Source organism: Silene latifolia, chromosome 2 (genome assembly GCF_048544455.1).
Source record: "Silene latifolia isolate original U9 population chromosome 2, ASM4854445v1, whole genome shotgun sequence".
In the NCBI taxonomy this organism is placed as follows: Eukaryota; Viridiplantae; Streptophyta; class Magnoliopsida; order Caryophyllales; family Caryophyllaceae; genus Silene; species Silene latifolia.
Genome location: NC_133527.1, coordinates 136,797,477 through 136,808,944, shown reverse-complemented (window position 1 = coordinate 136,808,944; position 11,468 = coordinate 136,797,477). Strand labels below are relative to the sequence as shown.

The 11,468-nt window shown below is 37.3% G+C and overlaps 2 protein-coding genes across 2 annotated transcripts; one reads left to right on the top strand and one right to left on the bottom strand.

Moving 5' to 3' along the window:
• The first annotated feature begins 357 nt into the window (after positions 1–357).
• Positions 358–8,663, top strand: LOC141643024 (putative ABC1 protein At2g40090). The gene is made up of 12 exons (XM_074452045.1): positions 358–607; positions 2,895–3,049; positions 3,194–3,319; positions 3,795–3,890; positions 4,003–4,103; positions 4,315–4,351; positions 4,767–4,985; positions 5,289–5,400; positions 6,352–6,443; positions 6,534–6,713; positions 6,932–7,045; positions 8,083–8,663. Exons 1-12 carry the CDS (start codon positions 424–426, stop codon positions 8,299–8,301), a joined length of 1,635 nt encoding a protein of 544 aa, XP_074308146.1. The 5' UTR covers positions 358–423; the 3' UTR covers positions 8,302–8,663.
• A 1,165-nt stretch (positions 8,664–9,828) lies between these two features.
• Positions 9,829–11,009, bottom strand: LOC141643025 (uncharacterized). Its single transcript, XM_074452046.1, has one exon. It carries the CDS (start codon positions 10,883–10,885, stop codon positions 10,205–10,207), a length of 681 nt encoding a protein of 226 aa, XP_074308147.1. The 5' UTR covers positions 10,886–11,009; the 3' UTR covers positions 9,829–10,204.
• Positions 11,010–11,468: the final 459 nt, after the last annotated feature.

The window sequence follows — 11,468 nt, the reverse complement described above, 5'->3', positions numbered from 1 at the left end:
CTTACCTAGGTCCCCCTAGGTAAGTGGGAATGCCTACATGAATTGCAATTCCTATATGCAACCAAACAACATTTTCTAATTCACATGAATTCTAACTTCATGTGATCTTTCACTTCCTAGGCAATGGAAATTCCAGCATGCAACCAAACGACTCCTTTATATACAAAGACAAGATACAAATAGAAAAAAGTTATTTTTAATATTATTATAAATAAAATAGAGAATAAAACATACCTAAAAAAAGAAAGTGTAAATTTTTGACCGGGACGGGATGAGGTATATTTGGAACATTAAACCAATAGACCGTTTTAGTTAGAAGTTAGGTAATAGTTGGGCTAATTACGTTGTTGTAAGCCCAACCCCTATAACCGTTGAGCCAAACGTATCAAATATTGGTCCCATAATTTGTACGCGTACCAAACAATGGCGACACGATCATTATGGGGTTTAGGAGCGAAGCTGATGGTGGCCGCCACCGCTCTCGGCGGTGGAACCATAGGCGCCACCATTATCACCTCCGAAGATCCGCCTGCGACCTTCAAACTTTGGACTAACGTTCCCGTACGCCTCTTCCATGACACTATTACCGCCGCTAGTATCGTCTTTGGTATTTTTCCACCCTCAATTTTCCAAATTATTTCTTTTCATGTAATTTCTATCCGTTTAGTTTAGAATTTTGTTGTTACAACTTGTGTAGCACGTCATCGTACACCCTCTTAGCCAATGAGAGTATTGGAATTGGCGACATTTTCCGTAAATACCTAAACTGAATTTAAGGTAGAATAAAAAAGGAGGCTTTTAATTGGATAGGGTGTACGATAATGTGGTACACTGCGTGTTCATTTACTAGTCGAGATATAGTTCTTTAGTTATTTGTGAGCAATTTGCGCAATTGTTTTACTTTTGATTTACTTTCTGCACTTTGTGCTTTTGCACGATTAATTTGGGGATTTCATAGCTCTGGGAAATTATGTGTCCTCTATCGCCTTAATTTAGCTTGAAGGCTTTGAAATCATCTTAATTTTGACTCTAATGTAGTAGAAATGCCCTTCCTTTCAGTTATTTGCGATCGATTTGCGCCTGTTTTATGCAGATGTTATGTTTTTACGATAAATTTGGCGATTTTAGTGTATTCTTGATTATATCTGATTTTTTAAAACTGTAAATCACTTGTTGTAGCATTATATATATTGATTTTTATGCTTGTATTTTTCGGGGTTACCAGATTCCTAATACGTCCACCTCGAATTTGTAATACTAATTCGCGATTCGCTCAAAATAGAGCATAATTTGGCAAAATTGTAGCAAACACCATAATTCGATGTAATTTGGATTCCTACTTCGTGCGAATAGATTCGCGATTTGTTAGGTAACTAAGCGAATCCGGTGACCTAGATATTTTTATGGTTTTGACCCTAGTAATCATACTTAATGTAGCTTAAGCTAGTTTTCACGGTAATTGTACCGTTTGCAGCTTTTAGATCATGTTGTTTGATCTACTGCGTATTTGCAATTGTAAGCTTATGAAAGGGGAAGAAAAAATTGTTATTCCACTTTACAAGCAATGTGGAATTATTTTTACTCCATTAATGAGCAAGGATATATTCCCTAGTTGTAATTGGAGTTAATTCTTATTTCGAAGAGAAGTTACGACCACTTAGTGCATTATTGATTGTCGACTCGTTTTGAACTGGTGGATGATCTAGTGTGATTCAAGTTGTTTGTCCTTGTTAGTCATCGAGGGCATTAATGTTAAAGGTCTTATTTGTCCTGTAACAACTATTTTCCTTGTGACTTAGCTATGTTACAGGCCTACAACAGTTGTAAGTAGTAATGCCAAAGCTAACATCATTAGCTAGAGTTGTAGATCTGTTTTATCGAGTATATGGAATGCAAAAAATGCTGAAAAATTATTAAGCAGTAATTTGCGATATTGTGTGGTTTCATCTTGCTTGAATATTGCAGGACAAGTGTTATTCCCCATAGTTTAGGATTGACCTTCCACATAGTGCAAGATAAGTGTTGTTCCGTATAGAGCAGGATATTTAACATGCGTGCTTGGTTCTTCACTTTCAATTGAATGCCTTTTGGATAATGTTTCTAGGAGTTTCACCTCCAGCATGTTCACTTTTGAGCATTTCATAGTCCTTTGTGAAGTGAAGTTTTGAGACCATGAATAGATAAGAATGCTCTTGATGACCTTTTCTCTTAATGAGCTTCAAGGCTATGGAGCATAGTTTAGAATCTGGATTTCGGGCATGGACGCTGTGTCGATTGCCACGGCCTAATTTCGCTAAATGTTGTCAACAACGCTCCAAATGCAGTCTTAGTAAACTCCTAATCCTTGATAACTCGGTCGCGAATTGATGTTGGCCATTATATTTTTAAACCATGCTACGAAGTGCTAAGATGCACATGGTTATGGAATTTTTCTCGATGACCTGATAATTCTAGCATTGAACTTGAGGCAAGAGATTTTGATTTTTGGTTTAATGCATTTGTTACTGGTAATATATGTCTGATTTACGTTAGATCTTCATCTCATCCCTCTTTCTTTCTAAAGTTTGGACGTTGGATCACTGATGTATTAACGTCCACACAATTTACTGTAGTGATGTATACTGTGTTGATTGCTATCCTTGTAACAGAGCTATCTCACCCTCATATTAATAACTTCTTTTGAAATAGATTGTAAACTGACATATTGGAGTTTCTCGTCATAAAATCAGTTTATTCAAATCATTTAAAGACTCATAAGTCATAAGCCTTGCTATATTGGAGTAGTTGCAAAATAAAATATTGCTTATTATATGTGATCTTTAACTGTTGAAAAGTGTTTATTAAGTCACGTGTTTTTACTGGACATGTGCCTGACACCCTCCTGTATTAACCAGATTATGAATACTCTCTTTTGGGCTTGAAAGAAGGTAGCACTGAGTATGCGAAAGCAAAGCATGAAGCTCATCTTAGAAGTGCTCAAAAGCTCAGAGATCTATGTTTTAAAAATGGAGGAATATATATCAAGCTTGGTCAACATATAGGCCAATTGGTATGTTCAATGCTTTCAATCAAGTGTGAAGATTGCACTACTATCATGTGACATCTTTGACACTAGCAGTCATTACATGGCGATAAAAGAACTTTTTTCTGGTTTTTGCAGTTCTGATGCTGTTCTTTCATCCATCTATGATAGGAATATTTGGTACCTGAAGAGTATGTAAAAACAATGAGGGAGTCTATGCTGAACAGATGTCCAGTTTCATCATATGATCAAGTTCGCGAGGTCATTAGAAAGGAGCTTGGAGGGACACCAGATGAAGTATGTACTTTTTCTTGTTTTCTTTGTTCTCTTATCCAAACACTCATCTGGCCAGCAGTTTGCTCTCAAAATATGGGAAGGAGGCGAGTCACTTGACTCTATGAGCTTAGACATGTCAAGCCTTCCTTCCCAGTTGTCTAGTGAACGCAGTTTGAATATTAAACAATTATCTACATTAGTCCCGTCTCACTGAACAAAATCTCATCTGCTTTCCACATTTTTGGGAGTTGAGCTAGTCTGTGTTTATGGGAATCCTAGATTGTGAAAGTCCCAAGGAAGCAAGGGACAAAAACATATAGGAAGAGAAAAATGTAGGGTAATTGGAGAGGGAATAGAAGAGGAGATGTGAAAGGAGGGGCAATAATTGCTGTTTGACTCTCTTTTATTGTAATCCTTGCTTCTCTGTGAAACTACATCAACGAGTTCATTATTCTGGCACGTCATTTCGAACTGATTTATTGCATGGTGTATTCAGATCTTCAGCAAGTTTGACCCTGTACCAATAGCAAGTGCTTCTCTTGCGCAAGTTCATGTTGCGCACTTACGAAATGGCCAGAAGGTTGCTGTAAAGGTAACAAGCAAGGATGGCCTATTAGTCAATTCGGAAGTTTCAGCGTATATGTGAGCTGTTTTCTAGGTTGCCTTTTCTTCTCTACATATCCTGATTACCGTGTTAAATCTAGGTTCAACATACTCATATGACTGATACTGCGGCTACTGATTATGCGACTGTGGAGTTTCTCGTGAACACTCTTCACCGCCTCTTTCCCAACTTTGATTATAGGTACTATGAGTAACTATGCTTTCTGCCTATAAGAAGTCTTGTCATGTTTCTTGCTGAGTTGCTGGGCAGTTTCATAAAATTTATCGGAAAACCAAAACCATTGATTGTACCATACCTCTTAATGATTTGTCCATTTTTGTTATTAATTTCTTAGAATTAATAAGGCTTCGAGGGGTTTTACTTATGTATGCTAATCTTCTGTAATTCCTAGGTGGCTGGTTGTTGAAATGCGTGATAGCTTGCCCAAGGTAGGTTTCAGACCTCTAATATATACTCCCTCCTTTTCATTACGATCTTCTTGCCTGACTTTTTGAGGCCAAAACCTTTAATATACTAAAATATATAAAGCTTGCCTAAGGTAGGTTTTAGGCCTCTAATATATAGCAAGATGAGTTGTACGTCTCAAATGTCTTTTTATAATTTTTAGGGCTCATATGATGATATGAATACATAAATTTTATGATGCTTTCAATTGCTAGATATTTTTACGAGATCCTCGTTTTGAGACGATTCTTTATTTTTCCCAGAAGTACTTCTGATTTGTATTAGCTGGCTTGTCTTTTCACTTGTGGGATTTATCTTTGCTGCCAGAATTGTCTTTCCTTGTGAGTTAAGTTAAGTAAACACGGCTGATGCATGTATTCTGACTTTGCTATGTATCAGGAACTAGACTTCTTGGTGGAAGCAAAGAATAGTGAGAGGTGTTTGGATAATTTTCGGAATCTGTCACCACATATAGCAGATAGTGTATATGTTCCATTGGTCTTTTGGAACTTAAGTACCTCCAAACTTTTAACTATGGAGTATATTGATGGGGTGTTAGTTAGTGACGTGAAGGGCATTCACAAGATGAAAATCCAACCACATGAAGTGTCAAATCTGGTAAGTGACAACTTTAGCACTTCACTGCTCTTGTAACGCTTTGGTGTGTAAAATGCTCAGCTTTATGTGCTCTTGGCTTGGGTCACTTGTTCTCCTTTTATGTTCTTCAGTATCGTCACCCTATTAAAGTTGTTTCTGTGGAGTTTTATTCTTATGCACAGATTGTTGAAGTTTGAGAACTAGTTTTAAAGGATGTATTTTTATCTGCTCTAATGTGTTCCATATTCATTTTTCTAATTGCTGAAGTTTAAACTTTGAAGTTTATTATTGTCTATTTTTTTAATGAAATATTAATTTTAACAGGTCAGTGAAGCTTTTGCTCAGATGATGTTTAAACATGGATTTGTGCACTGTGATCCACATGCAGCTAACTTGCTTGTTCGCCCATTGCCTACTGGCAAGAGAAATATACTAGGTGAGTTGAAAGCTTTACTTTGCTAATTGGTGTTTGAAGTGATTGACTCTATCATTCACAGTCAGAAGTAAATATGACCAATCATACTCTTACACACACATGCACATGCACTCGCACATGCACACTCATAAAGATGGCAATCTGGTGACTTATGTAGTTATGTCGGATTAGAGACTTAAAATAGGTCAGGTTATATTAAGCCCGGGTTTTGTCAGATCACTGTCATCTTTTGGGTGGAAACAGGTTTATGTAGGGCATTTCCAATGTAAAAAACTAAGCTAAATGTCAATTGATCTTCTTTAGTTCATTATTAAGTCAATTCGTTAGGGTTGAGTCAGTACTAGGTAGGTATGTTTCGGTTGGGGTCGAGGCGTGACAAGTATGCTTGCTATTGGTTAATTGGTTTAACCTCGGGCTGCATCCCGGTTACTTGTCGGCTCTAAAAATTTTGTTCTGAAACTTTAACTTAGAATCTGATAGCCTTGAGACATATATAAGTTTGGTCTCTTGATCTTTTTATCTTAATATAAATGATTATACGTGGGAAATCATGTCATGTCATTGTGTTGGATACATGCCCTACATGGTCTAGACATTCGGGGTTTTATTTCATATCATATTATCTTTACGCACATGCCAAATGCATGTATTTTACTCTTTATCTTATAATTTTTTTTTCAAAGAGGGGAAGAAAGCATATTGTAATAGTAATTTAGTAATACACAAATACACTTCTGCATTGTGGGAGGAATGTAAGTGGAGACAAATGTACTGGCACTGACTATATCTTCCTATATCTATTGGTGAGATTGTCTATGGATCTAAGTGATATAACTGCATTATGTCACTGGGCGTCGATCGCTCTGTCTTGCACGGGCTATTATATTGATCCTTGAATTGTCCTGTGTTTTTAATTTTCACACATTTTTTTGACTGTGCTCCAATTGACAGGCAAGAGAAAACCACAACTGGTATTACTGGACCATGGTCTATATAAAGAACTTGATTTCTCAATGAGAATCAACTATGCTTCACTATGGAAGGTTTGGAGTTTGCTTTCCCGTGTTTCTTGACGTCGTTAAGAAGAGTAGGGAAATAACTCCTCTCAGTGTGATCTGTGTTGTGCTTTGCAGGGATTGGTATTCTCCGATGTGAAAGCAATAAAAGAAAACTGCGAAAAACTAGGTGCCGGGGAGGACCTGTATGTGTTATTCGCGGGCATTCTAACGATGAGGCCTTGGAATAGGGTCATTGATACATCAATTGACCATTTAGTGGTACAAGGGACAGACAGCGATCGATCAGAACTGCAGGTGAACCAGCTGACTTCAGCATATCACTATATAAGTATATATTAGTAAATGCCGATGAGAATTTCTATTGTAGTTCATTTATTCATAGTTGTCGACTTGTCGTTGACATTGTTCATTCAGTTAAAAACTGAAAATTCTCCCACGTGGATTAATTTACGATGTTTTACTTTTGCTAAGTAACTGTTGATTTTTCACACTGTATAAGTTGTTTGTGTCAGATGTATGCGTCGCAATACTTCCCTCAGATCTCAGAACTTCTAAGGAGATTGCCACGAGTAATTCTGTTGATGCTGAAGACTAATGATTGCTTGCGTGCAGTCAATAATTCGTTGGTATGACCAAAACTTCTCCTTTTCAGATGCCTGAGTTTATTTCCTTTTTCTGGTTGATTGATAGTTCAATAAGCTTGTAGCATATAGTCATATACCCATCCAGTTGTGCAACTTACAACTGAAGTGAACTCGTGTTTTTAAATGTTACCATGAAAATTTGCCTAAATGACTAAATCGTGGCCAGTAAATGAATTCTGCGTTTTTTGATAAAACCAAAATACTCTTTTTCTCTGTTCTGAAAAAGGGTGGACAATGATCCCCGGTGTTAGTAATGAATTTGGTAGATTACTTCCTAAAAAGAGAGAGGTCAGTGATTTGCTCGCCAATATGACTCTTGTACCCAAGTGTTGCCAGTTTATTATGTCAGGTAAACCCTAACCCTAAGCAGATCTGACCATAGGTTTTGTGCTTTTGCACCAGTCTTAGCTTAAGCAATGAATTTTGAATTGTCTTCTTCGACTTCCAATGTCTCAGAATTAATATATTAAGATGTGTAAACGCGTCCACCTGACATTCTTTAATTAATGAGATCCATCATGGTACTATTGATTATTGAGCTCATTAATTTTCTCGAAGGAGGAAGTTCTGTTAATCACAGGTAGCTTAACTTTGGCTTGTTCAGGATTATATTCTCGGGAGTTTATTGACTGCTTTGTCAGCCATGAAAATCCCTGTATCATTTTTCCAAATCAGGGCTGGTTTGTTAACCATTCGATACTCTCTGTAGATCTGTAAGAGTTGCAATTAGGTATTTATGGAGTATCAAACGCGATATCCTTCGTAATTGTTCTCATTGACATTGAGTTTTATCTTGCAAATGATACCTCTTGTTTGTACCTAAATTCCCAATTTCCAATATGATTCTGATCCAATACTCCATGAAGTTATTTCTTGTTTTAAGGATTTTAGTGGGTGAATTAGTATACGGGTGTCAGGTGGGGAGTTGAGTTGAGTTTTAGGTCTGTCTCGAATAATCTTAATACGGCAGTCTCCCAGCAGACTAATACGTATTTCTTTTTAATTGTGTATTTTCTCAGCTACAACGATCATCGTTGGATACATTCTTAATTATTGGCAAAGTCTCTTCTGAAGCGGTCATTGAGGCGAAATTATTTAAGAAGAGCTCATTTCTGACAAGGATAACTGTGTGGTTGGAAATGATTATTTTAAAAGCACGACTGATGGGAATGCACGTCGCTGTATGGTTGTTAGAGCTGCAGAAATCGTTGCTGTACATAAAAGCACTGGGCTGCTAAGCCTTGCTTTTATACACCAAAATGGTAAAAATTAAATTTTTGAACTTTACAATCATATTCTTTTGTCATTTATGATATAAACCTCAGGTGAAAATCTGTTTGTGTATTTAGGCCCATTGATAGATTCCAGTTATTTATTCTGTGTAATCCAGATAGATCAGTCATTATTGGCCTAATTCTTTCGGACCATCCATAAATTGAGAGGTGGTTTTAGATTAATTGTGGTAAACATCGTGCAAAATATTGCAGAACGTTGGTTCTTTTGTGAACTTGATGTGCCCTAAACATGGAACTAGTGCTGGTTGAACAGCAGTCAAGTGTTGGGAATTACGGTTGAATAAATTGATTGTTTGTCGCTGTTCATTTGATTGCATGACGATGTCCCCGGCCAATAGACACTGAAACATAGTAGTCTGGCTATTGCCCAGGCAGCTTAATGTAGACTATGCTTATTCACCTCCGTCCTTGCAATGAAGGATTAGTCTGTTCTTTTTACGTCAGGGAGTTTATTAGGTTCGTTTCCAACACGGATCAAGGTATGAAACAAATATACAAAGTTACCTCTTTCTTTCGTCTTCTTTTTAAGGTCAACTAATCCATGAGTGTTTTAGGGACTGTAGTAATGTTAGAAGGTAAACAAACATAGGTTTCGAAAAGAATCGTGCTTATTCAGGCAGTATATCCTATATCCTAAATTGCTCGAAAGTAGGTATGCTTTTGCAATGGTCATCCTATATCCTACATTGCTCGAAAGTAGGTATTATTTAGCTAACATTGGAAAGGTTATGGTGTTATGTGTGGCAAGCAACGTGAAAAGTCGAGTTTGCAAATGATGGATACAGCTCAGAAAGGATGATAGGACTAGGAGAAATAGAAAGATAGTTAGGTGGATTATTCCAATGGTGCATCTTCCACAGTAGAGCGACCAGCTGCAATGCCGAGGCTAATCCCGTAGACAATCTCCTTCAACACGCTTGGGCTTCCTGAAGCTGCATGTCCAAAATCTTTGGAGAAACCATCTCTATTTTCTGCATTATTAGAGTGTACAAAGTTAGTTTGATTAAATTTCTCCAGATCTCTACAAAGCATGCATACTGGAAGAATGACTCAAACCTGTCTTTTGTGATATCATATGAGATACTATACAAAGGGAGCTAGGCCGTCTCATGCGAGATCGTGTCCCAACAAGACAGACTCAGGTTCTTAAGAATAAACAAGCAAAACAGGTTCTGAATGCAAGAAAACACTTACGGAGTATTTCTTACCTTGCACACTGTTGAAGAAACGCCTTTTACCTATTAAATGAAGAAGTAAGTAGAAGAGTAAATTTTAGCTGCTGAAAAGCAACTGTACAAATGACATTGGGTGTCTTCTGTTAAATTATGTGGTGTTCTGTGACTAACACACCTGTTTATAAATTCCTTTTGCCATGGGGCTTGTTGGATAGTCATATACTCCTATGGAGTAACATTTTCGACACGTTTCATCTATTCAAGTATTTAATAATTACCAAATCCGTCTTTGTAATTTTGCTAATATTTAAAAGAGGATGAAAACTTGCTTTTAGATTGTGCTAATCGAAATCCACAAATTCTCATTTGTGATGAACACTTTTTATCACAAGCTTGTGTGACGGTTGCAAACAAGACCTTCTGATCAAAATCCACGGACATTATTATCGGCTACTAAAATCAATAATTCTGTTGACTGCAAAACAGGGCTATACTCGAAGCATTGCTCGTTTATCCTAAAATAACACAACACCTGAACGGTAAATTGCAAAAGTATCCGATGATAAAAGACGAGCACTCGAATGTGCTACAAATATTTAACTAAAGAATGAGTTAGTAAAAACTGATAAGTGTTGTCCGCAACTGCAACTGCAACTGCAACTGCAACTGAATCATAATATACAGAGGAACAACTTTGGTGTCGGAAATACAAGTCCTGCGAACACAACAAGGCAAACTGTCACTAAATACTGACAACACCAAGTCACGGGTTTCCACTTAATCTCGACACTCGAACTTTTCATCCTCTTGCTGTTAATCTGAGGCTCCTTTGACAAATCAAAGCTAGCCCCTTTCATCCTTAGCTCCTGAGTGCACCTCGTTAGCGCCCGATTATCACCCGCCTCTCGCTTCAGTCGACACGCCACCTTCCAGTACTTGTAAAGCTTCACTTGCACCAACAATGCTACCACCATTGATGTCATAATTGACAGAAGAGAAGGAATCCACCATTTCCTGCATTTCATGTGCTCTTCATTTTCCGCATGGTTAACTGATGAAATGAAGAGTATGGTGGAGAAGAAGCCATGAAAAAGGAAGAAAATGCAGCAAAGTTGGAATATTTCTTGTTTGATTGAGTCTAATCTTGTTTCTTTCATAGTGATTCGACGAGCGAAAAGGTCTTCATCTCTTTGCCAGAGTTTTAAGAGTAAGAAATGGCCTGGACTTTGAGATATTTCCATCATTGGGTGTTGTTGGATTGCTGATGAAATTGTAAGGACATTGTTTTCTGTATTTTCTTGTTCAACTGGGATTTCTACTATGTGGGAGTGGGATCCTTTTGTTTCTCCCATTTTTCTATATTTTTTGGAAACTAAATAAATAACCCTTGTTGTGACAAAATGAAGATTGAGCTGTTAAAAATGGAAAGAAATGGGGAAATAGAGTACTCAAAGAAAGAAGGGAGTTAATCTGAGAATTGTGATAAATAAGAAAAGGAAAGTTGAGAAATGGGAGTTTAAGAGAGGGGAAGTGTGTAATGTAAATAGGCATTTTAATGGGGAGCGCCGTGTAATTATTGCCTAACGGCTATTTTTATTTTCCGCGTAACGGTCATATCTGCCTTTTCTTGAGTTGATTGATGATGATTCACAACGGAAATGATGGCCTCGCCTAGTACTAACTAGTTTAAGATTCCTTATTTTGCATTTTTGGGATACTGATGGTTAAATCAATGATTCCTTCACTCTAGGTAGAACTCGCAAACAATGACACGACAAGAAAACCTAACATGAACCCGATACGAAATTAACGGGTTTGGATTGAGGTTTAGTGACCCATTTATGTAAGTGTTCGACACAAACATGACACGATATTTAACTAGGTTGGGTTTGAGTTGAGCTCTCTAAACACAAACCCGACACGAATGACATGTTT